Below are 17,695 nucleotides of genomic sequence, written 5' to 3' on the forward strand. Positions count from 1 at the left end.
CAAAAATAAATTTGTTTTAAGGTGTTTAAATCAAATAAAAATAATTGAACTATTGCATAGTTTAAATTTTGTGATAACATAGTTAATAGTACAGTGAAAATGTAGGTGTGATAAAAACTTCTATAAGAACGAAATAGTTTTGTTTTATAATTTATTGCATTTATTTTTTTAAATCTATTACTTAATTGCATTTCATCCTTAGGTGAAGGTTCACAGTAATTGATAGCAAGTCAAATAAATACAAAAGCAAGCAAGAAAGCTAGCGACACAACAGTACATATTTAAAGCATATGCATATAACTAAAATGAAACAAGACAAATAAAAATTGAGAAAATATTCAAATATCAAATAGTTATACAGTCAAAAGTCGTTAATTCGGACACTCATAATCCGGAATGATCTATAATCCGGACCTCAAAGCTACAAACTTTCTGCGCATGCGTCGCGTTGACGCATGTGCGTAAGACCTTTACGGCTGCGAATTTGCGTGTGCGCGTGCGCAAAATACGTTCACGAATGCGCGTTTAATGTATAACGGACGGTATAAGCTAAGCTCTAATTATCTATTTCAGTTAATGTTGCAGATTGCGTTGTTCCTTAATCTTCGAATTGGATCCGGCTTATTATTTTTTGCAGACTGTTAGAGCAATTTCATAAAAGTAAGCTTGAACTTTCGATTATGTCAAATAAAATTTCCGATTTATATTTACTAATATGTAACGGATCTACAAAGCGAAAGTATGTTTCGGAGTCCATTAAACAAAAAGTGGAATTGCTGTAAAAAATGGATAAAGGCATATCCTTTGTTTATCTAAACTTTAACGTTTGTTTATCTTTAACGCCGCGGCGGGCGCGCAATGAATTGGAAGTTGATCTGTCAGCACTATCCTTATCTTCAGGGCAGATGTTTTTATTTTATTTGGCTTATAATTGCTTACTAAATGTAGTATTTCATTTCGATATACTCCGTCTTTGATATGATTTAAATGAAATGCCTCGTCATTATAATTCGCTTCCGATAGCGAAGAAAGTGACAGAGGTTATTGAAAACGAAAAAATTCGATTGACAAATTAGTCGGTATTCTCGACACAGCAATTATAGGACTTGAACAGCGGAACTTTGTAACTGAACAAGAAATTATGTATGTTTATAGAATTAAAGACAATGTATTATCACATAAAAAACGAAGCAACTTAAACAACTTACATTGAAAGAAATGTTTAATAAAGTAAACAAATAAATATTAAGCTTTTTTTTTTTTTGTAAATTTTGATACACTTTAGATCATAATTGTTCTTTATTTCGTAAATTACGGTTTCATATTTTTAATTTTATAATTTCTTCATGCCATTTTACCAGATTTAAACTGATGATCTATAATCCGGAAAAATCGATAATCCGGAATCGCCGAAGTCCCGACGAGTCCGGATTAACGACTTTTGACTGTATTGCTGTTGGTTTTATGTAAAATTATTTACCTGAGTTATACGTGACAATTATCTTTGTAATAAATACTACATTAAATTTTTTTTTAATGTTACAAGTGACATATGTTGTCACTTGTAGTTTATGCAGAATATTGCTTTACCTGCTTTCAGCAGCAGCAGATCTTTAGTGCAAACAACGTTAGGTTCATTTCATTGATGAAATCCTTTGCACAATAGCATTCTTTAATTATGAATACTGTATATGTGTTGTATATAAGCAGCAAATCAGTAATAAATATTTTGATATTAGAAGGTTGCATACAAAACAAAATTTCTATTTGTGTGTTAGCAATGTATGGTAACTGCTCTATGATTTTTGAAAAATGTCTGCCATTGAGTTTGATATGCCAGAATCTGCAGAAAACTTGAGATGAGTGTTTGATAAGCTAAGAGTACCCATTTGGTAAAGTCTGACAATAATCAAAAAAGAGACAACGTTTAGCCCAGACCCTCCTTCTAGTCCACATTTAGCATTCTTCGGTTTTGAGCTGTTCACAAATTGGGAAAGCTGTTGAAAGGATAGCATTTCCATCTCATACTGAAGTTGATCATACTGCATGAAACAGACTAAAAGCAAACCACAAACTTCCTTCATGAATGGACTTAAAAGGGGGATTACATGTTTGGGAAAATGTGTAGAAATATATTGAACATATTGAAAAATCAATATGTAATGTTTAAGAAAAGTAATTAAGTTTTTGTGTTTCATTATAAACTTAGTTTAGTTGATTAGAGACATGACTTATTGATGAATACGGCTCAACAGAATTACAAACACCTTGATTTGGTTGAACTATATAGAGTAAATTATTGCAAGATATAAAATTCAGCAGTTGATATTTAAGGAAGAGTTGAAAATTTAATGAATAAATATTTTTAAAATGTACAAGTATAAGGTATTCCAATATATTTTTTATCAATAAACAGTAAAATCGTGGAAATGCAGTATAGTGGGTGCTGATTCAATGAGAAAGGAAAGTATTTTTAAATGAAGAGGGAAAAGAAAAGGTGAATTAGAAATGTGCTAAATGAATTGATTTTTGTCCATGTAATTAAAGTAGTGCAAATATTTAGTATTTAAACATGAAATACTTTGAAAATTTCAACAAAACTTTTAGAAAACAGAACATAAGGGTAATATGGAAATGTCAGTTATTAAAAATAGAATGTGATTTGACATCAATTTATGTTACTTCCATACTGTATAAAAACTCATCATTAAAAATTAGAGAAAAAGCAACCTTAATTTTGCATATATTTTGAATAAAAATCTGTTGGTATCAAGGCTATCAGGCACATAAGGACCAAGAACATTTTTGCAAAACCAGAAAAAAAAGATTACCGTATATATAACATATACCATATATGTAACATATATATAACATATATGGTGTGTTTGGCTTGCAGTTTTATAGAGGTTATCTGTTTGACATTAGAAACAATCAGTTTAATATTTGAGTTGACATCTGGGATATATAAGCAATCTTTTCTTTTTCTTTTCATTGAAGCTATAAATGCTTAACCACCAGTTGTGATGTTCCCCCCCCTTCTCCCCACTAAAGATGCTTAAATTTCCAATTAAAATTTATCCAGTGGCATGTCTTGTAATGGTTGACTAAGGAATTCTTATGCCAATTTTATGAATTATGGTAAATCTAAGGCCTGAAATCTCATCTAAAAGATGTTAGTTTTCCCTAAATAGATTCTATCTGGTGAAGACAATTTTTTGTAGCATTTTCAAATCAAAATTTTTCTAGTGTCAAGCAGAGTGAAAGAAAAATTAGATGTGAAAATATCAGTTTTAGTTTTTTAGTTTCTTAAATTTAGCGTGAACCTTACAGAACTTTTCAAAACACTTTTCTGTGCTTCATTAATAAAAAATCTTCACCACAACTTTTTATATAGGGTCTTTTTCTTCAATAAATACTTAAAATATTTCCTGCGTATAAAATCTTTTAAAAGCACTAATTATATATTGTTTGTTAACTGAGTAATGAAAGTAATTAGAAATAAGTTATATAAAATTTTATTCAAGTATGTTAATTTTTATAGTATAGTATTCCTACTAAAGTCCTTGTGATATGGTGATTGCTGTTGGAGTTCTACCTAAATCTATATGATAAGGTAATTGTTATTGTATCTCAAGCAAATTTTTTATAATATGATGTGTGTGTTCTTTGCCCTGAATCACAGTTTGTTTGCTGAATTCAGTTTAAATAAACAGTATGCAACTGTTGCATCTTAGAAATATTGCAAAATTACAAAAAGTTGGTTTATGTAATTTTGTTAGATGTCATACATTTTGTTTTCAAAAGGCAGGTAAACTTTCATTTCTCACATTATATTAGAGAGTTAAAACTGTTTGATAAATGTTCCATTAACAAATCGCTAAGTATAATTTTTGGCCTTTTCTATTAAAAAATTTTATATTTTATTTATCATCTAATTCCAGCTGAGCTTCAGGCCTACTATTGAGGAACTAAAAGAAAGAAAAATTATACGGTTTAGTGATTATGTAGAAGTAACACAGGCTCAGGATTATGATCGAAGGGCAGACAAGCCATGGACGCGACTAACTCCACGCGATAAGGTAATTGCTTTTATATCTCTTGCAATAAATATGTTACTTTTAAGTCTGAAGGTTTATTCATCTCATTTTAAAAATATATATATATTTGTCAATATTTAGGCTGCTATTCGTAAAGAGCTGAATGAATTCAAAAGTGTAGAAATGGAAGTTCACGCAGAAAGCAAGCATTTTACACGGTATGTGTTTTTGTACCATTTATTACAATTATATACCTGTGCGAAAACTTCTTATTTGAAGATAAACATAATTACTAGCATTTTAGTGTTGTAGAGAGTACTGGGCTTTTGGAACTGTGAAACATAAAGAAACAATTTTGCCCTCACCGGAATTTGCATCATAGATCTAGTTGCCAGCTAGATGTGCTAACCACGTACATCACAAGCACATACTTCTGGCGATGCGATAAATTCCTTGCATTCTCTTCCTTTTAATAAATGACTAGAGAAAGGCACTGGTGTAAAAGGCAGATTGAATTTGCAATGAACTTCTTCCTCTGTCAGGTATCTAGCTATCCTTTGGTCAGAATGCAACAGTTTCAGCTCAGTATTGGCATCTATAAAATTAGTGCTGCAATCATTGTTCTTTTCCTTGTCTTTCTCCTCTAACATTGATCAATTTTAGAGCTGCTATGAAGGAATCTGATGCTATATCTGTAACCTGTTCTAAATGAGCTGCTTTAGTGACAAAACACATGAAAACACAAACACAGATTTCCACTGCTCAAACACCATGCAGTAGAACTTACTTAACTTGGAAAGGACCATCAATATCCATTTCAGATTTCGAAGAGGCTTATGTGGGTTTCTTTCTGGATACTTGAAGATCTCTCATCGCTTGATATGACAGCTCACTTCTATGTCAACAATATGTCACACATTTCTGAATAGATGTTCATGCATAAATAATCTAGTATCTCTGCTTGATTTCTGAATGCAGTATCTGTGTGTGTGTGTTCTGAATGCAGTATTTTGTAGATATTTATGTGTTAATGTCATACTATCAGTTTGTAATAGGCAGAATGACCAGATATTTTGTATTCCTTGCTATGCTAGTATTTCTTAGTCTTCCATTCCACTCTGTGAATACCCTTATTGTCTAAGCATGGATACAATATACTGATGTTCTGCATGAAGTCAATGGTTTTCTATCTTTCAAATGATCAATTTCTTCACTGAATTCTTCCATTTGCACTGACTTGATTATCAAGGAATGAGCTAGAGGTAGCTCTTGTATTTGGACTAAGCTTGACTCATTGCCATTTATGATCATTGGAGATTGGCATTGAATCTAGGACACCAAGATCTAAATTGTAGAAGCTTTATTCAGGAAGAATATTCATTTAGCAAATGATAGTTGCGAATTTCTTAATCACAGCACTATGCACAATAGCTCAGTTTATATCATTTCTGGCAAAGTATTTTTCATTGAATGTTTAGGGCAAAAACTACCTTTCTTTTTTTATCCAATATGGACTGCTCTACCAATGCTCATCTTCCAACAAACACTGAGATGGCTACACTTCCAACAACACTGAGCTGGCTCTACTGACTAAAGCAGGATTTTCTTTTCCACTGCAATAATTCCCAAACCTGGGATCTGATTTTTCCTGCTTTCAACTACTCATTTGCCCATGAATTGTTTACTTTGTTTCATGGAAACTTTTATCCGAGACATAACAATTAAGGTGTTTGTCCAAAACACAAACTTTTCAGTAAAATCCTTTCCAAGATAGTTTTCTATTCTGGCTCCTATGACGGTTGACGTTAATTCCAGCTCTGCAAATCTATGTTTCTTCAAAGGAGACATAACAAATGGCACCAAATATCACCTTTATCAATTAAGTAAGAACAGTATGTAACAACACTAATATAAGCAAGAAGAGACACATCAACAAACATGTGTATTTCCATTTTTTAATTTAAATTCTCACAATGCACAAATAAACTTCTTAGAACAGAAATATCTTTCACACATCTAATCTTGGAACATCTGACTGATTTTAAGGTGGACGGGCAACTCGTCATCCCAACCCATACTATACTTCCAAGTTTCTGACACTATGCTTCCAAACACTTAATCCTAACTACAAATAGTGGTACAGAACCAACCTGATAAAAAAATGCCATTACTGCAATATAGTTTATAATAGTTCGGCTTTTCATATACTTTAACACGTTGAGCGTGGCACCGAATTTGCTGTCCTTTCCGTTCAGCCGGCAGCGAGCTAAGCCGTATTTTTGTTTAGAATATTTCAATACATTTCATTAAAACTAAATTTGATCACATTTCATTGAGACTATATTTATTTTTTAACTTTAATACTGTCGGTTTGCCAGCCAAACGAAAATTCCAGTGCCAGTCCCCAAGGACTGATGCCAGCCACACGGAAAGTTCACTGCCGGTCCCCAGGGGCCGGCGCCACGCTCAGCATGTTAAACTCTTCATCAACCCTCCTATACCTGAAGAAAATTGATTATCTTATAAGGTATTTCTCCCGCCTTCGTGGTGTAGTGGTCAGCTCACTCGACCCGTATTTGAGAGGTCCGTGGTTCGAGTCCCGGTGAGCTAATTGCTCATTTTTCATCTCTTCTACTTTCAAAAATACCTAATGTCTTTACAGCGGCACCCGAACCAAAAAAAGAGGGTGGATGATGATTCTCCACCACTAGGATTTGGCGATTGGGTCCCCTAATCCCCTGTCGCCTTTTAAAAGGGGGAGTACATAAAGTATTTCTCCCACTTTGCTAGCATGCTTTCATGTTGTAGTGGTCAGCATACTCGACACATATTCGAAAGGTCCGTGCTTTGAGTCCCGGCAAGGGCATTGCTCATTTTTCATCTCTCGTGCTTTCAAAAATACCTAATGTCTCTATAATCTGCTGGGTTTCACTTCAGCACAAAAACTTTCAATGAGAATCAGAATTATTAGTATTTTTGCAAAGTCCCACTATGACATCAATTTCTCAGAATAGCTAAGCTTTCCACAAATTCATACCTGCATCCTTTAAAACTGGCCCAGCATCTGAAGACAGCTTAAAAGCCTTAAAGGCTTCATTATTATTTCCTTCAAAATATAATCATATATGTACTGTAACGAGTTCAGCGTTTCTTCAGATTCATATTAATTTTTTCTGTATTGTTTAAAGTAACTTTTTATTCTTGCACTTAAAATAAATGGTGATGGCTTACAATGAAAGGGCAATATGTGACATACACAGAGGGTGCTTATAGATTTTTGGAATGATTTCAGAGCAGTTTAATTGATGTCTGAAATGTAAAAAATATGTTTTCAAATGTTAGATCTGATAACCTTGTTTCTGGACTATATGTCTGCAGCATGATTTCTAGGATAGAAGGCTTCTTTTATGAAATTTGCAAGGTCACTGATTTCCACTACTCTCTGAAGTCTGTCAAACGTGTGGGTTTATTCTTAGAAAAAGATCTTTTCAAAGGACTAGAGGCACAGTAGGCCACAGACAATACATAAGGGGACTTCATAGGAATATGTTGAAAAGTTATACACGAATACTTGTATCAGTCTTCATTATTTAAAGGGATGCTGCGGTACTTTTTGAAGTATGACTTGTTGCTCTGTCTTGATGAAGTTTCAGTCTTTGAAAGTCATTGGGATAGAAAATGGAATTTCTTCTGTCAGTATTGGATATAAACTTTCTCTTGATAATACTTTGAGTTGTTTTTAATACTTTTTTCCCGTCTTCTTTTTAATTTTCCATTCTCAGAGAATCCTGTGACAGTTATAAACCCCATACTAAAGCTTTCTTGAACATTGACGGCTGCAGATGACCGCTATTTGTGATTTAGTGCACGTCACAACAGGACTGGAATTCCACCTTAGCTTAGATCTAGACTTATTCCTGCTTCAAGAACAAGGACAGTGTGAGGACAACCTAACCCAGACCATTGAGTAGCCTATACATGACAATAATGTCCACTTTCCCAGATTTTATCTAAAATGAACATCTAGCGATCACACTGACTTGAAAGTACAGTACTGGCCCTTACTGTCTTTGCCGAGCCTGCACAGATCATCGTACAAACGATGATTCTAGTCTCTGTGAAAGCAGCTAATTTCCCCTATATTGTCTGCTCCCAACACATAGATGTTATAAGTTACCAGCTCAGGGGGATCAGACCTGATTAGCTGATAAAGTGAGATAGCACACTCTCATGTTGCCACCACTCCCCCCATCAAGGGAAGGCCCTTTCTGGAGGGGCTACAGGAATGTCATTATCAGCTACAGAAGTATGTAGAAGGCTGCATGAAAGATGTCTGTATCCCAGGAATAAGTTTTTTAAGTAAACCTGAAATTGCTAAAAAATTTTGCATTTTAATTATGTGGCTTGATGTGTTTATATAGAAAATATTAATAATGCTTGCTTTATATTTTAGTTTATATTCATGTGATATGCAAAAGTATGTTAATTAAATATTTGTTTAATTCATAATGAAATTTTTTATATTTACAAATAGGATAATTATTATTTCTTTCTCAATTATATATGATGATAATTTCACTTAATGCTGCATTTCTGCAACTGTGCTGATGCTTTTAATACATAGCTAAATGCTTATTACTTTCCAGGTTTCATCGCCCATGAAAATTTCATAGGATGCTTATGTAATAATTTTTGACAATGTTCCTGCAACTCTAACGAAGTCTGCAATGAGTTACAGATGAATAGAGAACTTGTAAATTAAAATATAATGCAAAAAACTTTTATTCATCAGACTTTGAAACATCATCTCATCATAAAAAATATTTGCTACTGCTGTATATATTTCCACAGCGCAATTGTGATAGTTATAAAGTTTGTGCCAATATTATTTGTTCAAAAAACATGCTGTTCGGGAATGCACACTGCCAGAGAAATGGAAACCTCTTTGCAACTGCGTATCCGAATGTGCATGTCATATAATTTTTTTAAATATGAGATTGTTTCTATGCAAAGCAGGAATTATATACTTTTTACTTGGTTTATGTATGTATTGCATTGTTGGCAGCTTATATTTTATCTGCTCCAATTTTAGGCATTTTTAAAAAGCTCAAATTTTACTGAGACTGTGGATAAAAAATCTCAGACATATTTGAATGATAACAGAAGTTTTTTTTTTTTTTTTTTTTTTTAATATTTTTTGCATCAGTTGTATGCAATTCGTTGTATATAGCTTTTTTCCCCTTTAAAGATCTTGTCACAAAGCATTAGAAAAGCAGTTTTTCTCTTTTTAATGCTTATGAATTCCCCCTAGTCTGAAAATACCAAGAAATGGCAGTTTAATTGTATATTATCTCAGTAACCAAATATGTTAACTATTGTTTAATTTGACCAATGTTAAAAGCTTATTTTTATTGATTGTATTTTGGTCACCACCTATTTTTCTTGCATTTAGATGTTTGTGTCTTGTTATTGTTTTTATTTATATTTATAGATTTTTTGCTTCTATTTTGTTATTCATTTGACTGATAGATAAAGCAATTTTGTATATATGCCATGTGTTGCATATTCTATGCAAAAGCAGGGACCAAAGACCTACAAAGCTTTATAATGCTGAGTGTATGTCCAAAGTCCCTGATTTCATTTCTTTTACATATCCTTTTGACCAAAGGGAGCTTGAAAGTACTAAGTTTTTTTATATGTCAAAATGACTACCACTTTAATTCTGAGACAGGCATTTTACATAGATATTTTAAATCCACTATGAGGAGGGTAACAGGTAATTAAAAACATTCCTGTCAAATTATATAATAAATATATATTATTTATATTCAGTAATTTCTGATATTCACATTTTGTTTATCAGTATATAAAATATTATAACACTGATAAAATGTCATCTGAAGTAAAGAACTGTATCAATTCAAAATTAAATTCTATTTAAATACCACTTATTTATTATGTGCATTATCATAAGTGATTAACATTTATAATTAGTTAATCTGTTAGGCATTTTAAAATTAAATTAGTTGTCAGCAACAGATAGCTACCAAAATGTTTTTTCCTCATTAATGTACAATGAAATTCAGTATTAAATTTTACAAGAGATATCATCATTGCATTTTGCAAAATTTGGCCATTTTATTCATTGCTAAATATATAAAGAATCATTATTTACTATTAGTTTATTTCTAGAAATATATATGTATATCAGATTCAACATAATTATTTTCATTTTCTTATAAGCTAAGTTTAACTTCAGATGTGTTAGGATATTAATCTACTTTACTGAAAAACAGATGATTATTAGAGTATTTATTGGGTTTGTGCAATACTATTTCATACTTTCATGTGAATGAAATTTTTTATAGTCTATAAATTTATTAATTAGTGAAAACAAACATTTATCAACAAAATTAATGAAAAAAAACTGAATTAAGTTATAAAAATACTATTGCTGTGTGTGTTCTGGCAAACATGAACAACAAAATATAATTGAAGGTGTGTTATGAATAAGCCCAAATATATAATGATGCTCAATTTTGGATGATAATAAATTAAGTATAGAATGTGTAAATTTGAAAATGGCATATTTTCTATGAATAAAATCATAACTGAAATAAACATGTTAGCTACTATAAACATAGCAGATTTTGCAAGACTTTGCAGTCAGTTGCTTGAAACATTTTAATGATTTTTGCAGTTCATTTTCTATAATCTGCAACAGAAGCATAATAAAAATTCTATTTTTTGAATTACATATGATTTATACTATGAAGGGTGTTTAAAGAGATTGCATGAATATCTTAGTTGTCCTAAAAGCAGAATCAAATTAGGCTGGCCTTCAGGCAAGGACAGTTTGAAATAGGTGATATCTTTTAGTAAACATATACAAAAATTTTATATGGGCTTCTTAAAAAAATGTCAACAAGAAAAATGCTTTTACTAGCTGATGTACATATACATTTCCATTCTCATGCAATTAAAATTACTCAACATATCTGTTATTTAAATTTGGGAAATTATTTACACATTGCTACATACCTTAAATTATCAAGTACAAATTTATAAAAGAATACCTTTTACATGGCATACGACAGAAACACTAACTTCAATTTCCCAATTGTGGAAATATTAAAATACAAGTTTTATTTTGCAAATTTAATTTTGTGCAACCCCTATTTCTTTTGGGGAGAAGGGGAAGCAGCTGAAAGTGATTCAATCATGCCTTTACTTTTTACCATGTTTTCCAAAAAAGATGTTTACTATTCCAGGTCCAATTATACACATTTCAGGCCTCTTTTTTTTTTTTTTTTTTTCCATGTTTCTCCAAAAAGACCTTTACTAGGGTAAATGCCAACTGACTAATTGGAACTTTCTATATTCTATGCATTTATAAAAATTTAAAGCTCCAATATTTTTACTGAAAGAGATTCCATGACCAAAATGATTTCATAAATTGGTTCATGGGTCTCATCTTATGTGTTCAAGATATTTAGTCATGCATTCTTTTTTAAAACACACTGTATATGAACTTCAATTATTTTTCTTTATGCGTCTATATAAGAAATTTGAAATTCAGCCAGATCACCTTTAGAGATTGGTTTTCATCAATTAACAGTAAACTTAGAGTTTATATTGCTTAAATATTATGAAATATATAATGTTGAATTAATTATGTGATAAAATATGTTTTAGAGTTGTCCAAATTATAGAACTGAGCATATAATGTGTATAAAAATAGAAAATTTTCATTGCATGTATTATTTTGACTAAAGGTAATTTTGCATAATTTTTATAATTCACTGTAATGCATATTTGCACATTCATAGTAATAGTAATGTATATAAGAAAGAGTAGGTGCATCTTATTTCTGAGAAATACACTTATTAGCTCAAATTTAGGATGTTTTCACTTAGATAACCGTTAAAAAAGCGTGCAGTAGATGTTATTTAGATATTCTCTTGGTTTGATTATAATTCTTTCAAATTTCAGCAGTTTTTCAAACTTAAGTAAAACTCTTTTCTTAATAGTATCCTTGGCCTAAAAGCTTTGATTTCGATGTCTGATTCATTTTGAAGTAATATTGAGCAATGTTTCAATGCACTCTGTTTAAGTGTTAAAACTGCAATGCAATAACTGCTTTATGCACTATGTTTATACTTTATGCATTGAAACAAGGCATGCTCATCATATTGATGCCATTACAAATATTATTCATAACTGATCATAATGCCTTTTGAAGTTATGTAGATTAAAGTTGAGAAAATGAAAGTTTTAAATGTAGACCAATTTTTATTACCCTTGTCTTTTCCAATTTTTTATTACTTATAAACCATAGAAGATGAATGCTTGTTTTGTATGCTTCATGTATACAGCTGCTCACACTGATAGGCTGCTTTTCTTCAGTAATGCAATGATTGTGTTTCTCTCTTGGGTACTTTTTACTATTATAAGAATATATCAGGATTTTCATAAAAAAGTGCAAGAGGGTACAGAATCGAATAAACTGTGGATAAGATTCCACATTCATGTCGCATAAATCTTAGATTTTGTAAATAAAATATACTTCTTTTTATACACACAAATGCTAAATTTGCTATTTTATAATTTCATTTTATTTCATAATATAATTTTAGAATTATGTAATCGTTATTTATCATCATGAAGTGCTTTGTTTTATAATGTAACGAGGGAGAAAAAAAGTGTGTTATTCAGAATTTATGAACACTAGCTTCTTTATAAATAAATACAGATTTTTATTACTTTGTAAGTACTTATTTTGAAAAAAAAAAAAAAAAGGCTCACTCATTAAAGATGAAATTTGCTTTGCTCATACATTAAAGAATACACAAGGAAAATTTGTTTATGTTTATTATGAAATTAACAAATAACAATTTAAGTACATAAATTTTAAATACTTATCTAATGTAAACAACAAAACGAGAGCACTTGAGGTAAAAACTAGTTTTTCCACATCCACATAACTTTATAAATATACACACTATATTACACCAAAACTGCAGTTTTGTAAACTAATTTGACTTACTGCAAGACAAATAAGTGCTGAATTCTTAATCTCTCTTAACACATCACAGTCTTACAAACCAGGTACAAAATTTTGGAAACCACTTTCAGTGAAAAGTCATTAGTATTGCTCTCAGAGTTTACATTATTTAACATAATTTTTTAGCATGTGCCACTTATTCCAAATATTTATTTAAGAGCCTATATATTCATTTATTTTATTTTATAAGTACAATAATTATTATTTATATTATAAGTACAATAATTATATGAAATCACAGTATATATAAAAAAATACAAGAAATAAACACAATATATTTTGAAGATATCTCTTTAAGTATCCTTTCTATCAGCTTCACCATCCAAGAAAGAGTTAAGGGTATAAGAAATACATGGCACAAGTTACTTTCTCACATCTAAACTTAGGAGGCATTGTTTGTATTTCTTAACCCTTGAAGACAAGCTTATATATTCCAAATACATACACCTAAATGTTTATTATGGATGTCCTTTAAAAAAAAAAATTTTTCAGTGAAGTATAGCAGATACTTCGTAAAACAAAAACCTTACAAAATTAGATTTGCATTATTTAAAAAGGAAAAAGAAATCACACAACAAATGCTTGAAAGTTTGCATAGATATTAATATGAAAATAACGTCATATCCTTCATTATTTGGAAGCACAATTTTATCGCTTGGCTGGTCAGGACAACAAACCACAATCTTAAACCACAAAGCCAGGCACAGCATCATAAACATGCATTGAAGATTTAAGTACATTTTGTTATTTTTATGCACATAAATTCACATTTGTTACAATGATACATTTAACAAGAAAGATTTTATTTGTGTGACATGTCGAGAAAGACTGAAATGTGCAAATGATATCAGATTTGATCAAAAATAATTTGCAAATAATATTTAATCTATGCAATTAAACAATTCTTTATTCTAAATTTCCTCTACTCATTTGAAGTATGAAATGCATGTTTATATTTGATATAATTGGTCCCTTTTAAGCCACTTATAGGGAATGAGTAGTTGTAGATTGGGAAAAAAGCAAATATTTCAATCCTTAAACTCGGCATGTCAGCTGCTCTACAATATAAGAACTACACATCATAAAATTATCACTTTTTCTTAGGTTGGCAAAATAATTTTGTGCCATTTTTACCCTTATAATTTCATATGTACTAAGAAATACATGAACAGAGAATATTCTTTGCATAAATATAAATGCTATTAAACTGTGCCACAAGCAGATAAAACAAAACTGTCAGAGTGCTAATTAAAGAAGGCTTTATAAATAGCAAGATTGCAACATACACTGCATAACAATACTACACAATTACCAATGAAAAATGTAACTGACAGCTTTACATATATAAAACAATAAAAACATTAAGTGAACTACAAACTATTTTGCACTGTGAACATATAATATTTAGCTCTAAGAATATTAAGCAACTAGTAGACATTTATTAGTCCGAGTGGCAGTGGGAAAAACTAAATCTAGCATTGTGAAAATTTGAACATCTTATGCTGAGTCATGATGTGCTCTTTCAGTTAAATGTGACCTTATTGGAAAAGTTTTCAGTGTCTTTTCAATACAGTATTCTACACTGAATTAAGTACTGAAAAACAAATTCATTATCCCTAGAAAATAAAGAATTACATTTGAGTATACTTTTTTGGAATAATTTTTCCATTTTTGTTAAATATTACAAAATATTCTGGATTTAACCAAATCAGTTGTAAAGAATTGATCATATTACTTCTTATTCATTTATTTCAGAAAATATACTTCATTTATTGTTAACTTTACGGAAATAGGGTAGCATTTCTAGATATAAGTCTACGGATCTAGCTCCTGGCAGCTTGCTGATAACAAAAAATTGCAAAATAATTTATCCATTATTACGCAGCAAAGAGAATTTTTCTTTAATATATAAAAAAAAATCATTTTAAACAAGAATTTGGCTAAAATTAATTATAGATGAACTTGTCACCACCTAAATGTCTTACAGATTTATTAAAGTATGCATTTTCCAAAGTGTGGCACATATTCAAACCTACATCAATCAGATCAACTCTTGCAACCAAAACAAAGCTATTAGCAGTTGAAATGTGAAAAAATAATTCTACAGTATTAAAAGAGAAAATAGCTCTCATCATTATTGCTACAACAGAAGAATAAAAATAATTTTAAATTTCAAAATTACTTTTGAATATTTTATGGATAGGAGATATGTTTACCTACACATTAAAAAATTATCAATAAAGTATGCATTTCAAACTTTGTAAAAAAATAATGTAAAATACCTATCAATCTCTTATATAGTTTTGCAGCATGGAGCTCCTCTGTTAATCGACAATTGAACAACGTATTTATTAAACATGTAAAAATTCTGCAAATGAATTTAAATGGAAATTAATCAGAACAGAACTTTCTCCATGTAGGTACGTTAAAAAAAAAGAGCCACTATTTTCGGCATTTATGAGCAACATATAACTCAATATGCATAGGCTATGATCAAGGCTTTAGAAAGACTATTTATACTTTCATGATTTTTATGAAACCACAAAATATTATCTATAATGCTATCAGGAAACAATAGTTTAAATTTTACGAGTTTAAAAAATACAAAGTTCAAATCGATATTCAATCGTTTCATTTTGGATAAAATATGTGTTCAAGTGTATGTACTCTCTAAAGTTTGTGCATGCACATTCACATACACACATGCATGTGTGCATATAGTAAATAAATAAATAATTTATATATTCACACACGCACATAACTGCAAGTATATTGCATGTATAACCTCTAGCCAGGTACAGAATGATGCACTGTTTTGAGAAAAGCATCCTGCCAGGGGCACACAATGTAATAGAAGTCAATACTGTTTGTTTTTAAAATTGGTACCACTTCTTATCTTTGAATTTAGTTGCTAGTTGTCTTGCAGCACTGTGAAAGCTTTCCGCTTCAGACATCATCTTTTCAGTACGATCTTCTAACTGGGATAAGGCTTCTCCTCTTTCAGCAAGGTTCTAAAGATTCAAATAAAAAATTTCCAGGAATTCATATACATATACACAAATATTCTTTCACTATTCCCTCATGAAATTTGTAAATTACACACACATATATAAATTTTGGTGGCTATACAAAAGAAGACCATGAAGATAAGAGAAAATGAATTAAAACTCATGTGCCAACTATCTTCCAAGCTTAAAATGCAAGGAATACAGAAAGCTTTTTGAAAAAAAAAAAGTATGGTAGATAATAATAATAATATGGTAAGGTTAGTATATAAAATTCTTAGAAGGCTTGAGAAGCATCAAGATTTAATAAAAGAATTTAATTTGGTGTATTCACCAGCTCAAAGGAAATTATGAAATCACTGGACGTAGACAGCTTTATTATAAATGGAAAGTGAAAAACATCATTATATGATAAGTTTGTTGGTGTCATGGCAATGAGAAAACAGCCAAGCTGACTAAACTGTCATCAAAACTGGATTTAATTCTTTCACTTAGGATCACTTTTGACAGCAAATTAAAAGGAAGAAAAGTGGTGAAAATCGTAATTAGAAGGTAATACTTGAATTTTTAATCATTTCGTTCTTCCATTATAATTTATTTGTAAAATAAATATTATTCTGCTAAATGCTTTTCTTGATGATGTAGAATTTTTTATAGCCAGCAGTGTATAATAAATAACATGAAAACTGAAATGTGTTTATTACTAATTAGTTTAGAAAAACTAAACTGGTTAGTGTTAAATATATAAGAACAAATAAACTGTGTTTATTATTGTGCGTAATTTATAAAAATTATCAAATACAAATAATAAGCAGATTAATTAATTTTAATTTCAAAAGAAAAATTGCCCAGTTTTCCAAGGTAAAATTTTGTATGTCTGTTTTCTAAACATAGGAAGAAAATTCTTAAAGTGCAATCCTAACAGAAAATTTTATGACAAAAAAATTTACATTTTCTTTGCCTTTCACCTTTACAGATTCAACAAGTAATTTTAACCACCAGTTTACTTTTTCGGTGACTAGAATTAACTGCATCCCCCCCTCCAAATCAGTTTGAAGCTCAAGTGAGTGTAAACTGTAAGTTTATTAAAAAACAGGAAATATTTATAAAGGAACATCGAAATTATTAAAAGAGAAGCAGTACGAAAACTACTGCAAACCCGTTTTAAAAAAAGCTGCTAAGTCAATATAAATAGGAAACAGAAAAAACATAATTTTAACTATATTTTGTGATCTTCCGAAATTTTAAAATGCTACAAAATTTGGTCCAAAAGTTTTCCTTTTCGAGATCAAAACTCCATATTTAATCATTTTCTTCTAGATTATGTGTCAATATTTAGCAGTTAGTTTCAACAAATATCGTTCTGCGCAATTTTATAGAACAAAGAAAAAGATTACATTAGCCGGATTGCCGTTTGGTCTCCCATCTTCATGAAGACCCATCAAATGCTTCTATGACTGCCTGTCTTGATTTAACAGATCGGGATTTGTCGTCCAGTACAGTTATTGTAAAATGCTCTTGAAATATGACAGTATACTTGATTGCTAACTTAACATTTTTCTAATACAGCCCTTCAACAGCATGAGAAA

At 30.4% G+C, this 17,695-nt stretch overlaps 2 protein-coding genes across 4 annotated transcripts in view; one reads left to right on the forward strand and one right to left on the reverse strand.

Moving 5' to 3' along the window:
- LOC118183042 (phosphatase and actin regulator 2-like) overlaps positions 1-12,799 on the forward strand; it is a 117,374-nt gene extending 104,575 nt beyond the window's left edge. Inside the window, exons 10-12 of one of the 2 annotated variants that reach the window (XM_085808290.1) lie at positions 3,942-4,079; positions 4,179-4,255; positions 8,684-12,799. In XM_085808290.1, the coding sequence (XP_085664416.1) occupies positions 3,942-4,079; positions 4,179-4,255; positions 8,684-8,699 (231 nt within the window). In that variant the 3' untranslated portion in view covers positions 8,700-12,799. Of the gene's footprint in view, positions 1-3,541; positions 3,614-3,941; positions 4,080-4,178; positions 4,256-8,683 lie in introns of those variants that run through there. The other variant, XM_035352450.2, reaches the window with a different exon arrangement.
- A 91-nt stretch (positions 12,800-12,890) lies between these two features.
- Tomosyn (syntaxin-binding protein tomosyn) overlaps positions 12,891-17,695 on the reverse strand; it is a 275,347-nt gene continuing 270,542 nt past the window's right edge. For both annotated transcript variants that reach the window (XM_085808289.1, XM_085808288.1), the window contains exon 29: positions 12,891-16,112. In XM_085808289.1, the coding sequence (XP_085664415.1) occupies positions 15,975-16,112 (138 nt within the window). In that variant the 3' untranslated portion in view covers positions 12,891-15,974. The remainder of the gene's footprint in view (positions 16,113-17,695) is intronic.

The sequence above is a fragment of the Stegodyphus dumicola genome, chromosome X1, assembly GCF_044657685.1.
Source record: "Stegodyphus dumicola isolate Sdum_Otavi_A_Nest chromosome X1, ASM4465768v1".
In the NCBI taxonomy this organism is placed as follows: Eukaryota; Metazoa; Arthropoda; class Arachnida; order Araneae; family Eresidae; genus Stegodyphus; species Stegodyphus dumicola.